General features: G+C 39.3%; 1 protein-coding gene across 3 annotated transcripts in view; it reads right to left on the bottom strand.

Moving 5' to 3' along the window:
- CNGA3 (cyclic nucleotide gated channel subunit alpha 3) overlaps positions 1-15,555 on the bottom strand; it is a 30,561-nt gene that overhangs the window by 13,758 nt on the left and 1,248 nt on the right. For 2 of the 3 annotated variants that reach the window (XM_031056207.1, XM_031056208.1), the window contains exons 2-4: positions 7,483-7,614; positions 3,741-3,857; positions 2,103-2,282 (exon numbers count right to left, since the gene is read on the bottom strand). In XM_031056207.1, coding sequence (XP_030912067.1) covers positions 2,103-2,282; positions 3,741-3,857; positions 7,483-7,583 — 398 coding nt within the window. In that variant the 5' untranslated portion in view covers positions 7,584-7,614. Of the gene's footprint in view, positions 1-485; positions 540-2,102; positions 2,283-3,740; positions 3,858-7,482; positions 7,615-15,555 lie in introns of all 3 variants that reach the window. The other variant, XM_005420012.2, reaches the window with a different exon arrangement.

Raw genomic sequence — 15,555 nt, 5'->3', positions numbered from 1 at the left:
GAACTGAAACACACATTTTTAAAAGATGGACATATAAATGGGTTTTGGTGCCTTCATCAGTATCCACTTCTCATTTGACAACCTGAAATTTTTGGGACACTTGATTTGCAAAAAAGGGATCAGTGTGTTAAAAGAGGAAAACCACTATTAGAAAATTTACACATGAATCTCATTTAAAAACTGAAAAATGAATGCATCAATTGGTAATGCAGTAAAATCAGCCAGGTGAACTATAGAAGGTAGGGACTAAATGCTTAGTCAAATTCACTCCTCAAGAGGAAGGGGTAACTTCAGACAAAAAGAAGTTCACAGGGAGCACAAAGGATGCTTTTCATACTAAGAAAACTAGACCTTTCTCTATAATAAAACTCTTAGGAAAGGCTTAGCAAGAACTAAGGAGTTTATACTACAAATGTTACTAGGCTGGATAGGGAAAAAGAGAAGGTGCTGGTAGTAGAAAGGTCTTTGGAGTTAACAGTACTTACTCTTCATTAGTGTTGTTGCTGAAGTTGACATTGAACCTGGCCAAGGGCCAGTGACTGCAAGCAAGTTAAATAAAACACATTACAGAGTGTCAGTAAAGGCTGCTGGTGCTTCATGCACGTGTTTGCCGACACGACAGACGGACTCACGAGCTTCTCACATAGGCACTGATAAGATTAGCAAGGTCAATTTTGACTGTTGTGATAAGCCCCTTTGCATAACTGCTTCAAGGCACCAGTTCCTTTCTGTCATGTGCCTGGCATACACATTTGTGACCACATCTGATGTCTGAAGCCTGTTCTTAGGCGTATTAGCGCATGGCAAGATGCACCTCACTACTTTTAGCCCTGTACTCATTGGGCTACTATTTTAAGCTTTCTTCAATCCTTTCAAGTCCTCTTCACAGATGCAGTGTCAAGGCTTGTGGATAAGTAATGACCATACCTACCCACTACTGCAGAATTAAGCCTTCATGATCCAACAACTGAGAGTTCCTGTCCACCAGCATAAAAGTGAGAAGGCAAGGATGGGTGCCCTCAAATTAATTTCGAATAGCCTTATGCAGAGGTTTGTTGGCCTATGCTCAATGTTGTTCTCTCTAATTACTTCCCATCTGCAGTTGCTACTGATCCAGACACCTGAGAAATCAGGCAACAGTCTGGCTAATTCAATAAAATATGCTCGAGATGAATTTCTAAGAAGCAGATCAAGTGAAGATAATAAGGCTGTGCTGGACTACAACAAATCAAAGTAACCTGTGTAATGCACAGATATTCAAAGGTTTTTGCTTTAATCTGAATTGTCTGCTGAGATTTTTGAAACTAAGTACTTGCTTACCTACCACTCTAATTATGCAAAAAAATATAGGAGTCTCTGCTTCAAAGCCTAACGCCAAACAGAAAGACAGCTTTTGTCTTGAGATTTCATTTTCCCATTTTACCTGGAGTTAAATTTAAAACACCGTATCATAACGTTTATAGAGTAATAACAATTCATCAAGTCAAAGAACTGTAAACATATAAAGGTTTCTCTTTTGTTTTACTGGAAAAAAATTAAGACTAAAATTAAGACTAAACCTGCCTTCCATAACAAAGACTGCATATGTGCTAATAAGTGAAGTCAGCATCCAAATGATTTTGTCATTTCCGCATCAGAAGCTTTCTGTAATGTTATCACATGGACTTCTGAGTAGATATAACAAAGCAATTACACATTTTGCACAACTGCTTCTTAAGAGTTTGCTAACACTTGGAGATAATGTACATTAAGATCCTGAAAAGCCGAAAGTAGAAACATCCTAGATTCTTGAGATAGAAATTGCATTCTCCGCAGTAGAGAGCAGTTTAGCAACATCAAGTTGCATATGATAAAATTCCAGTTCTGAGAAATCACTCTGCATGATCAAAATCCTTTAAGATTTTGGTCACAGTGTGTTTGAGGAAGAAAATCTGTTGAAAGTGCAATACTTTAGTTATGTGAAAATTCCTGAGCAGCATTAGATACTCTGTTAATCTCCCACCCTAAGCTCCTTACTCTCTTCTTAAAATACAACTTACATCCTAATTACCAAGAAAACATGATAACCTCAGCCATCTTCAAGTACAAATGTGTCTTCTTACCTGTTGGCTCCCCCGGGCCGCTCCCGGGCACCCAGGAAGGAGCGGATGTTGCTCTGCCTGGTGGACACCTCCACGAGCTCTGGGCCCCGGATCCGCTCCAGGAAAGAGTCAGGCCTTTGGTCCTCACGGTGTGAGTGCCTTGTGGCCCACGACCTCATGGATAACACAAACCGTGACAGCCTGCATGGAACACACACACAAAATGGACTGAACCAGACAGAAACATGAGGTGGCTTAAAACATCCCCACAAACACCAGCCAGGATTCTTCGCCATCTGTGATGAAATTAAACTTGATGGAGTAACTGTATGAAGCCAGTCACTTGCCACAATTTCGTAGATCACCTTCTGCGGTGGATCAGGAAAATATCTCACACATCAGTTCTTATTCTGCTGTATCCCCACTGCAGGAGCAACAGAATATTCTTGCTGAGTGGGAGCCTTTGCATCTCGAAGTGAGATAGTCAGTGAAGTCCATCAGATGCAGTTGTCTTAGATCCTTGAGAATTTCCATTCAAGAGTCTTATTGTGTTACCCTAATATTTAAATTGCTAGGCATTCATGTTTACATTACATCACAAACTGCCATGCATATTCAGAGCATACATAACTGTAGCTACACACACATGTCATTCAATCTATCCTGAAAAAGGGTAAAGAAATTATAAACAAAGATTAAAAAGGAAGCTCTCAGTACGAAATTACATATTCATGTGCATTACGTTTACACAAAACACACAACTATAATCTTTTCTCATCTAAACTCAACTTCTTGCAGACTTTGTTACCTGCATCTGGTGGTGTCATTATCTGAAAACCAAGCAGGAAAATCCAAGTTTATTCTCCACTATCCAAAATAATGAATTGTGAACAATACTCTTTAAATTACCCTAGTTTTTCAGTAATTCTTTTCTTTGCTCTTTGAAATACACTGTGCTTAATGTGACTGTGGTCTGTGTTATGTGGAACAATGGTATCTGAAGGCAGAGCCCTGCAGTCTCAGACACAAAGCAGACACAAAAAAGTTCTGAAGCTCCACTTCAGGTTTATATTTAAGTCCCAGTAATACAAACAACTTAAGACAATGGTCGGCTTCAATCTTGCTGACTAGGGCTCCAAATCATTATAAACATAACTGGATTCTAAAATCTGAGAGAAATTCTTGCACTCAAAACACAAAGACTCCCTGTCTCCTGCCTTTCCAGAGCCATCTACCAAAAGGAGACAATCATTATGTTTTATTTGACAGGAAGCAAACACTGCATCAGCTATCAGAACCAAACACACATTTATTTTAAAGTCTGGCCTCACAACTCAATGCATTTCCCCAGCATTCAATGTATTTCCAGATACAGTCACGTAAAAATAATCTATTCTTTTATATTTGAAAAATTTCTTTGGGCTTATTCAGCCTCTCTCAGACTCTAAGACTTTTATTAGCAATAAGTAAGTGATAAATCAAGGTCAAAGGCAACTTCTGTTACCTCTTATAGACATTCTTCAGCTGGACTCCATCCATTTTCTTTGGAAAACAATGGCTCTTCTTTACCTCCAAATTGTGACCAGTCTCTTCCAGTACATTGAACTTAATACTGGAAATTCTATTAGTTAGTTAACATTCTATTAGCTAGTATGTTACCTTGCCATTGCTCCCCTGCCAGTGAAGGAGCTCGCCTGGGATTCAGGTACATGTCCTCCCTCCACAGAAATGACTCCCTGCAGCTCTGAAGATGCATCCTCACGCAGTGAATGGGTTCTGCAGAAACAAAATGGGTTTTTTAAGGAATTCCATGCAGCCTTCACCAGACTTTCCCCATCTGGTTGTCTCCACCATTGCATCAGCAAACAGTCCAGCACATTGTCCTCTCCCTAGTAATACAGCATTTGATAACCTTATTGCTAAGCCTGTGCTCCTATTCTTCTGGAGTCGTCCAATACAAACTGAAGTCAGAGGAAGCTCTGCCATACATTCCAGCAAGCTCAGAAGCTAAAGACGACTTATTAGTACTTAAAAAATTAGCATTTGACGAAAAAAAGATTAAATTTTAGCCTCATCTTTCAGAAACAGAGTTTTGAAATTGACTTCACTGGAAGCTGGACTTTATAAGGGTTCACTCCAGATTTTTTTTATAGTACTCCTTGTTTTTCTCTATGTTTTTCAGTCTTTAGTATTCACTTTTACAAGACTTTTTTACGTCCATTAAGAATCACTTTCTTGCCCCTTTGCAATGGAAACAAGAACTCTCACATGGGTCTGTTCATCTATATTGCCAGGAAAACACTGACAAAAATGATACTTGCAGTATCTTCATAAGAGCTGGCAGCAGCATTGTGAATGCCCACAAAAGGATGATCAGCAGCTCAATTTTATGTGCAATCACAGCTGAAAAACTAACAAATAAAGAACTAAAACTTTATTATTTCTACCCAAAGAACAATGCTAAAATAGATACTGACAGTCCCAGGATTCTCAGCTTGTAAACTGTTTTCTACTTCTCCTCCATTAACAGAACACCATTTAGTATTGAAAAACTTTTATAACCTAGTTTGTGTTGCCAGTGCTGAGAATATTGTGGTTGCCAAAGTTAACATCCTTCCAAGGGACAATGAACAAACTCGTGGAACAGGCATTCATCACAGATTACCAGATACACAGAGCCCACACTCAGCCCAAGAACTCTCTTGAGCTGAATGCTGAGAGAATAGTAGAGTTTGTCCACCTTTTTTAGTATTTCCTGGAGAAATTGCCTACAGACCTACTGGAGAAAGGATACTGGACTAGTTAGTGTTTTAGACTGCACTACCATGACTGGTTTTAAGTATTTTATTCCCATTTACCGAGTAATACACATTTTGTGCGATCTTAGCAATGAATTCTAATATTGTTAATGGCAGTGCCTAAGAAATATCTAAGTTCCCGTCATAGCCAATGGCCATCTCAGGGCTTGATTCAGCTGCTTCAGAATAGAGTCTGGTACAATCTGTAACACCTCAGAATACTTTACTGGACATCTCCAGAGCACACAGCTCTCTCCTCACATCCACTAGTGCCAGCTAAATGCTTCAAATACTCTATAGTATCTCAAATAGCATTAGATGCCTATTTTAGGCAACTAAATACCTCTCATAATCAAGAGAGCCAAAGGAGCCTGGAGAGTTTCTGAATTTGAGAGTAAGCAGAGCAGTTCCCTGGGTGCTGCTGACCACCAGTACTGACTACATCTCTACTCAGGACAGCGGGAATGTAGGCACCTGCTCACATAAATACACTGAAATCCAGATGTCTACAGGGCACAGCTGAATCCTACTTTCAACTTTAGATAGCCAGCCTGTGTCTATAAGCTGATGTGCTGCCTCTCCTATTTGAACTGTTTCTTTACAGAGGCTGAGTTTTAAAAATGGAGATTCATTTGTTATTTTTTGGGGTTTTTTTGATTTTTAACAAAATGAACCAACTTTATAACACACTACAGAGTAAGAATATGGGCACATGAATCACTGCAGCATGAACAAGCACAGCATTTTAAAGATCAGTAGCAGCTTTCTGTTAACTGTTGCAGTGAATGCTTTTTCTTGGTGACACCTCATTTCACAGCAGAAAATGCTTAAGCACATCCTTAGCATTAAGCATAAATTTAACACCCACTGACTTTATTAAGAACTAAGTAATATGTTTAATTGCTCTGTTGAACTATAGCAAATAGGAGCTGGAGGAAAGCAAAGGCAAAGAAGAAATGCTGCTACTCTAGTGCGCTTTTTCCACCAATATCGATAGTTGCGTATTTTGATGTAAGATAGAGAAAACTTAAAATCCTGGATGGTTTCTGTCTTTTGGTACAGACATATTCTAAAGCAAATGTGAATTTAAAAAAAACACAAAATATTTTAAAGGTATTATAAAGGTATTGTATATACTTAGCAGTACTCATTTGAAGAATCCAAAAATCTTAAATGTGAGATCTCTTTTACAGAGCAAGACTGTATCTTCTTACCCATCTCTGAAGTCCTGCAATTAATGCTGATAATATCAAACTTTCCTTTAAAAAAATGCCTCTTCAAGACCATCACCATGATGATAAAGTGCAATTCATATTTCAGTCCCTCTATCTGTCAGTCATTGCCTCTGAAATTGCAGATGACCGCAGGGATTTAATTCTACATTTAAACCTTTATAACCCCACTCTCACATCCCAGCCAGCAATTCCATTCTGAGAGCTGCCAATCACTGACATCCACTACAAATAGGACACTAAAAAAAAGGAAAGGAAGAGGCTCATTTCAATCTGTGTTTTCACTTTTTCTAACACACTACTGTTAACGGAAGGAAAGGGACAGGGCTCTTAAAGCTCCCTAAGCAGACCATGGAGTAGTGCAACAACAGCAAGCAAGCCTTACTGTGCAGAACAAATCAGATCCATTTTCACTACTGTACGTACATCTATGTGACAGCAGGTATCATGTAAGCAAATCAAGAAGAAAAAAAAGACCAATTCAAACAGAGCATCCATAGCAGCTGCTAGGGAGATGCAATCCAAAAATCACCATAATGCAGGGAGTCCCATCAGCCCATCAGGATTCTGGGTGCCCTAGTCTGGGTGTGCATTTGAACAGCAAGAGACAGCCTGACAAGATCCACAGAGGAGGTGGCTGGCCATAACAAGCCAAAAGCAGAAAATTTTTCCAGCTTTTAGAGATGCTATGGATCATCAGGTATCTTTCCACAGGCCCAGCAGGCTTTGCCCAGTCTAGAGGAATGACTGCTACTGTGCAATAGGTAAGTGCAAGCTCACTGGCACGTTTCAAACGGCCACTTTAAAACTATCAAAACTAGAAAAAGGTACATGTAAAGAAACTATTATATTTCCTCTGTACAGTGGGACATTCTGAAAATGCAGCACAAAAAAGCTGATACTCTTTATACACTACAGATTTTCCCTATCACAGGAATAGGCAATTTGTAGAGGCTGCTTTAGGAAAAACAAACATTCCCAAGGATTCTCACTGCATGGTGCTCAAAGCATCTTCTTCTTGACCAAATCCTACATACTCTGTTGGAAGCACAGACCCTGTGTGCTATCTGTGTGGTGATTTGAGAAAGAGGTTTCTCTTGAATGAGTTAGTGCAATTCCCACTGATGTGAAAATGGGTTTTTTTCCTGAGGTAATACAGCTCCTGGTTCCAAAACTGGAAACCATGACAACCTCCCTGTGTCCGTCTTTTCTATACTTTGGATAGATGTTGTCAAATTTGTAAAGTGCACTGGGCCAACAATACCACAACACAATATTCCCATAATTCTACCTTCCATTGCCAGAGTTACAGGAGTTCCACAACCTTTGCAGCAATCTGTCCTCTTGACTGTGATGAAAGGAAAATATTACCTGATATAGCCATTTTCAATCCTTTCGATATCTTCATCAGCAGTTCTGACAGACAGGCTGTGTACACCAGGATAGGAGTGCTGGGTGTTGATTTTTGCCATTTTGCTTTACATATCAACATCTAAATGACAGCTGAAATGGGAAAAAAAAATGAAAATTTCAAAAGGAATGTGCTCAGTAGTCAAAAAGAGTTCTTTATTAAAACAGTAGGACAGCAAAAAGCAATTTCAACCATTTGAAGGACTGTCAGGGATATTTACACACACATATGATGTGTTTCTTGATTTATTTGCTTTATTTGATATTTGATGTATTTAGTAGACAGAAAATAATGTGTTAGCATGTTAGCAAAGATTCATCATGACCAAAGAAAAAGGGTTACGTGACATCATATTCTTTTAGTCTCTGGACTTTATGGACCACCTACACTACCATACCTATTATTCATAATGGAATTGTATTTAAAATCTCATTAAAAGAAAGTGAGTGAGAAAGTCAACCAAAAAAAGCCAGGTAATACATGTGCTAGGACAACCTATTCCACTTTACACTGATTCCCTTGGGCTAATTTTATCTATTTTATTATTAGATTTTTATTCCAAAAATCCGTATCAACCAAGCAGATAATTAATGACATTTACCCATTAGTTTAATTCAGGCCATGCTATAATTCTGTATTATTAAAACTCTGCAGTAAACACACACTAGGGGGTTTTATTACAGTGGTTCAAAACAGACTCTGTTAAGGTATTTAGCAGCTCAAATCCTACAAGTTTTAAAATATTTGTCTGAATTTCTTTCCAGATTTGATCTTCAATGCCTTTCCAAATTCATATCATATCTACTACTTACAAAATGAGTTTTAACACTCAAGACAAGTATCTTACAAATGAAGGACTGAAAGACTCTCAGTGAAAGACGTGAATTTTTAAAAAAGGAAAAAAAAGGTTTACAAACTCCATTCAGGAATCTTGTTTGTTTGAATTATGACTAGAATGAAATAAATTCACTCAGGATCAATTAACTCCCTCGCACTAGGTCATGTCCATTTTTCACCTATAATCCTCTATCTCACTGACCACACAAGATCCACCTTCAACGCCAAATGAAATACAGATCTTTCAGAAACGTTGTGACTTGAGTCATTCAGGTTATTACCCATGGTTAGAATATTATGCACCCACTTTCTTAAAAACCAGATACCTGATTTACCCTCCCACTCAATTTCCAGACAATTAAAGAAAATAATATACAGCTTTTAAAATAATTTAATATATTTTAAAATTATTTAATATATTTTAAAGTGGATTTCTTTTCATCCAGAAATAATGAAATTACTCTAGAAACAGCCTTGGTATCACTTAATATTCAAAATGTTTATTATTAATTTTGCCTCCATTTAAATCAGTCAATGTCTGTGTCACACCTTAAACTAAGCCTGGTTCATGCTGATTAACTGAAGTTTTAACTGGGAAAAAAATGGGCTTTTGTATTACACATTGGTATGAAAAAATTCAATTCTTTCAACCCACTCTCAGATTGGAATGTTCACTCAGAAGAATTAACTTCTAAAGTGCAGATAATTTATGTTAAAAAACAAAATTCAGTTTTAAAAGCTTGATAGTGGGAAGAATTATTCATAAGTAACAAGGCATTAACCTTTTTTCTAAAGTTGTAATTTCAGAGCAAATTTAGCACTGAGTGAAGCTCTTGACTAGTTCTGACACTTAACAGTTCCACTTATCAGTTCTGGTGATTCACAATCAGATTGATGTCTACCTACAGCAGTTCTTAAAAACAAAGGTCACCTGGTTTATAAACCTGCTGGTTTATAACCTCCAACAAAGTAAGCAACTCTGTTAAAAAAATAAAACTGTTAAAACAATAAAAGCATGAGATAATGAAACCCTTCTGAAGTCTTGGGGTGATGTAAATAATTTGCTACCAACACCATGGATTCCCTCACTGAAAAGACACATTGCTGCTGAAACTGGAGATGAGTGAACAATGCCTTTCTATGTTTCAAATGCTGTAGGTGTGGTACATGGATTTCCAGATGCATTTGTGCATCAGTTCCCAAAAGTCTGGTTAAAAAAACATGAAGTACAGCATTTCTTTATACTTAAAACTGAAATGGCTGAAATTGGATATTACTAATCTGGAATTAAACACTTTTAACAGATATTGGAATTAGATACTCCAAACCTCCTGAAAGGCTTGAGTATGCCAGTGGAGCACTGAATACAGGAAACCTTATTCAGGCTTTCAAAAGCTATGCCACTAAAAAAGAAAAAAAAATTAATAGCATATGAAGTCAAACACTATATTGAACTAAAAAAAACAAGAAGACAGAAAGCAAGAACAGGACTAAATAGTCACCTTCACCACTACAGAAGTTTAATAACAGTATTCCTCAGGGCTCCATAGGAAAACCTGCTGTTAATAATGCTGATGCTAATGCAAAAAATTGTACAGGCACGAGAAACAAAAGGACTGCAGGGAACCTCAGGGTGGCCAACATCAACTACAGCAATTTCTCAATTTGATAAAGTGATGTGCAACACAGGCAAATGGAACCCATGAATACAGGTGAAAAGCATGCAAACTACTGCCCTACATGCTTCCAAATGAAACATATGCACTCAGAAAGGGAACCTGAAAGGGTAGTTTTGGATTAAATATTAGGAAGAAATTCTTCACGATGATGGTGTTGAAACACTGGACCATGTTGCCCAGAGAAGCTGTGGATGCCCCACCCCTGCACGTGTCCAAGGCCAGGTTGGATGAGGCTTTGAGCAAACTGGTCTGGTGGAAGAGGGGTTGGAAGTACATGGTCCTTATGGTCCCTTCCAACCCAAACCAATTTATGAACTTAGGACACAGGTACAGCTTATGAAAGAGCGTGCTCACTGCAGGGCAGCCTTGCTGACACAACTGACAATGTATACATGGAACATGTTAATGACACAAAAACCACTAAAACTGCTCCATCAAACAACAGTGCAGACTTATCTGGAACACTCCAAGTCCTTCTCTGAATCAGAAAGATAAAGCAGAATAACAGTGTGGCAAGAATGATTAAAGACCTGGAAAAGGGAGAGAAAGGAAAATGGGGCCTGATCACCCTAAAAGGTGAAGACTATAAAGTTATAAAATAAAAATATGTAAGTAAAATTTCAGCTCATATCAGATCCCTTACAATTATCTCAGCTGTAAAATTCACGTCTAATATACAGCATGGTCTGAACTCTTATTCTGCACTATACTGGAGGAAAGGAGGGGGAAAAATTTCACAGAACTACAACTCTACTATTAAGCAATCAAATACATTAATATATTTTTGGAAGGAGGTAGGAAGAGTGGATGAAAGTGCATCACATGTGTCCAGATGTGGTAGAGAGACTGAACACAGGACAGATAGAAATAAACAGTGAGTTAATTTGGGTACAGTGCAGGTGCTGAGACCTCCTGAAGCAACACGGTTTGGCACTGCATAAAGCCCATAAAGTTCTGACAAATTACTATCTGATGAAGAAGAAATATTTGTTCCTTACAGGTCTCTAAGAACCCTAATGATAAATGTTTTTAATAGTCTAGGGAGGAGACTGACATTTCAACATTGGATCCAAAATATGGCAAGTAATTAACTAAGGAGCAGCTTAACAGGAGTCAGCCAGCAGGAAAGTCCTGAAGAGTCAAAAGGCTCCACAAACAGCTTCTGCAAGGACACAGAGAGACAGCTCCAACCATCTGGGACCTGCAATCCCCAAACTGCCACTAAGCACTGGTTCTCACAAGGCAGTTTTAAGAAGTGAGTAGAGCTCAGCTTCACATTTAAAACCAGGTAGAACAGTAGGTTGGCCTTGGCTGGCTGGCAGATGCCCACACAGCTGCTATTGCACTTCCCCTCCTCAGTAGCCCAGTGGGAGAAAGCTCATCACGGGTCAAGAGGAAAAAACAGGAACAAAAAGGACACTGCAAGACCAATTGTCATCACAGGCAAAATGGGCTCAAACTGGGAAAAATTCAATTTAGTACAAATTAAAATGGAGTTGGATGGTGGGAAACGAAGAAAAAACACTACCACTCATGTTCCCCAGATTCAACTTTACTCCTACATTCCTGACTCCTCCAGCTTCTCTACCCTACCCAGCAGCACAGGGGCTGGGAATAGGAGGCTGCAGTCAGTCCATAATGTTTCCTCCTTGCCACTCCTCACACTGTGCCCCTGACCCAGTGTGGGTCCTTACTGCAGGCTGCAGTCCTTCACAACCTGCTCCAGGGCGGGTTCACTCCACAGGCTGCCATCCTGCAGGACAAACCTGCTCCACTGTGGGTCCTCCACAGACCACAGTCCTTGTCAGGGGAACCTGTTCCTGCACAGGCTCCTCTTCACTGGCTGCAGTCTGCTTCAGGAATGGCTCCACCAAAGGGTCCTCCACAGTGGATGTCTGCTCCATCATGGAGCCCTCCAAGACTTGCAGGGGAATCCTGCTCCAGCGCCCACAACACCACCTCCTCTGCTCCTTCTTCTCTGACCTTGCTTTCTGCAGAGATGGTTTTCACCCTTTCTTTTCCCCTTAGTCCCCTCACACGGCCTATGTGGCATCCTACACTTTCTTAAGTGCTTTTTCCCTAAGGTGCCACCCTCTTGGCCACAGGGGATGAGCTGGAGCTGGCTGGAGCCATTTGTGTCCAGCACAGGCAGCCCTGGCTGCTGCTCACATCAGCCCCACAGTCCCTGCCAGCCCCGGGCACTGCACCCACCCTGGCACCTGCCTTTTATAAACAACAGCTCCTACCTGGAAACTACATTCTCTGCTCTGAATACTTAATGCTAATAATTACAATGAGGGTAAAACTTGATTACCTAAAAGCTGACAAGTCTGGTAAATCCATGTTAGGCACTTAGAACAGGTATTTAGCTCAAAAGTCATTTAACAAAAGAATAGATAGACAGACAGACAGACACATTGTCCTCTGAGCCTCAGTCTAGTCACCCAGCAAAATAAAACTTGAATCCCTCCAAGCTTGTGAAAGATTGGCATCTTTACCAATGCCTTAAGCAGAATTTTAACATGCTTTCTTACCTAGTCTTTTCTTCCTTGCTACCCAATATACTTACCTAAGAGATTAATAATTCCACACTCAAGAATATTGCTTTTCAGTGCCTAAATCACTGAGACTGAAACTACAGCTGAACGAGACAGATGTATTATCCTACCAAAAATGTAACAAATTACATACAGGTAATTATTACATACATGATAGCACTCCCTACTCAAATTGTAAGTGGTCAGGCTCTTTTATCCTCTTCCTTTTGGATCCAATAGCAACTGAGGTTTTGTGTCAAACTATTTTAAAGGCACTGTCTGGTATAAAAGAAGCATTTTTAACAAGACAGCCAGTTGTTTGACAATAAGTATGAGTTCAAGTAACATATGAAAATTTTGGATTCATATAAGTATTTCCTAATTTTGAAAATCAGGGCTACATCATGAAAGACCTAGAAGTAGAGCTATGAAGGCTGCAGTATTTAAATTTTAGGAGGTCTGCCATCCAGGGGATTTCCTAAAGTAGGCATGCAGAAATGCAGGTGAGCAGGAATATGGCACTAAGAAGGAAGCTACCTATGTGAAATGACTGAAACCAAACTGGGATATGGAGAATAACTGGGCTTCCAACTCCAGGCTCAAAGGAGTGGCACCCAATTCACAGCTGTAACTCCCCTATTTCTCAAGTCGATTCACCTGTCTGCAGCAAACTGCATTGTGCTGAGCAGCTGCACCTCAAAAACGAGAAACCTTTTCATGTCTGCTTCAAACTAAGCAAGAAAAAAACTATTTTCCTTCTTTTCCCAGAGCCTGCTATCAGTAGATTATGGGCTCCAAATAGCTTTCTCATGGGTTTTCAGCACTCTAGAACACCTATGGCAGCAGCAGTATCTGTTTTCAGCACTCACTGCAATCTGGACGCAGTCAAGGTCTCTGAGCAGCTCTGTGGCCTGGGTTTCAGACAATTTTGCACCCTCTCAGCAGAAAAAAAAAAAAAAACAACACACAGACACACACTTTAATATTACAAATTATAACAAATTCAGGAAGTTGATAGCTATCCACTAAGCCATCAAAGTGAGTTCTGCAGATTGTCAAATATCTGTGAAGGATCTTTGAATCACTGTAGTCTCCCTCTCTAGAGCTCTGAGAGTTCATGTTTGGGCTACTCTAGCAGCTCCCTTTTGGGGCAGAATACGCCAACCCAACCTAACTTAATGCAAAATTGTTAACCAACCAAGAATTAATACACCTGATACAAAGTAAATATAGTTGTTTATCAAGTAATAATGACAAATCAAGCTGTTTACAATACCACTTAGTATTCTTAAAGCTTGTTTAGAGTAAAAGGACTACAGAAAAAAAATATGGCAGAATTCAAAGAAGAGCTTTTCAAGGTGAAATATGTATCACCACCACAAAGTAAAAGATGACTTTACATATTATTTTATAATGCATCCTATGTGTTCATGTAGTTTTTGAAACACTGTTGTTCTTGAAGCTTTCAGCATTTTATTGCTGTAGAAGCAGTGATAAGCTGCATAGGATCACTAACATCATTTTAGTTAAGACACGTTCCAAATCCTCACACAGCCTCTCAGGTTCAACCCTGATAAGTCTCTGGGATTTATTCTGGGATTTGACCTCCACCTACATGATCCTTGTTATATCACTTGCTAATAGTTGTGGCTCAGCTGTGCATTATGTATCTTGTGTGTGCTCTGTGTGACAGGCTGCAGCTCCAGTGATGCAACCACTAATGGCAACAAATGGACATCAAACACTGGACCCTGGAACTTCTAAATAACAACATGGTTTGAAGACAAAGCACAACCTTTTCTTCAAGGATTTGGAGGTTTGCAAATTCACTTGCACACTGGACTCTGGCACACTCATCTGGAAATCAGCTTTGTATGAAGGCTATTAGATCAAACTTGAGTTGAAAAAAACAATCAGCAGTACCAACTTACCCTCATGAATTCATTACAGTTTAAATCAACAGTTCTTAAATTCTAGGGCTTCCTTTAAAAGCACACTTCTCAAAATTTCTTACTCTCTGCTACATCATATTGCATTTTCTACAGTCAATGAGCACTGACATCTCCTGAGAATGCACATAATTTATATGCATAGCCCAGTAGCCTCAGGACCAACCAAGGATTTCAAATGCTCTATCTTTCACAGGTACTTTAGATGTGCATGCACTTCATAAAGCATTGCATTATTCATGTATGTATAATTTATAGTTTTACAATGAAATGCACATGATTACCTTTGATCTATTTGATGTCTGAGTCTCTGGCACCTTTTAGTACCAAAATAATCATTCAAATAAACTGAATTATTGAGACGGAGTTTTCCTTCTGTAACTATGGACTATTAGCAATATAGTTCAATTTTCTAAGATTTACTAAAGTTTTCTGCAGACCATTTTCTGCAGATCAATTATTTTTATATTGGAAACTTTTCAGGAGAAACTAGCTGTGGATACTGAATTTAATATTGTAAATTAAAACATAGAAAATTAAAAATTACAGCTGACTGGACAAGCAAGTCCCATCACGTTGTTTCTGCTGCCACTATGGTTAACATGGCACAGGTGTCCATGTTTCTATACAGCAAATAAGCTCTGTGCAAGGCTTCTGGAGCCACTGCCTAAAATTCACTGGTTCTGCCAATGTCTCCTGTCAGTGCATTCATATTTCAAGCTAACTCTTAAAACTGAACATAGCAGGGGGATGAATACGGCATGAACACAGCAGGTTTGCAGTCCTGAATGTGTGCCTATAAAATAAACACGTATGTTTGCATACGTTTGACTGTCACCCATTTAAATTCCCTCCCTGCCCACTTTATGCGAACCATCGGAGCCATCCCATTTGCCGGGGGAAGGGAAACACGAGGGGTAAATCGTGTCACGTTTCACAAGCCGTAAGGAGGCATCCTACCCAAGAGGATTTAAGAGATGCTAATGAAAAGAGATGGCAACACTGGAGAATGCTGCCGGACAACGTGCTGA

This window comes from Geospiza fortis, unplaced genomic scaffold (assembly GCF_000277835.1).
Source record: "Geospiza fortis unplaced genomic scaffold, GeoFor_1.0 scaffold192, whole genome shotgun sequence".
NCBI classification, from domain to species: domain Eukaryota; kingdom Metazoa; phylum Chordata; class Aves; order Passeriformes; family Thraupidae; genus Geospiza; species Geospiza fortis.
This window is presented reverse-complemented; position numbering and strand designations above follow the sequence as displayed.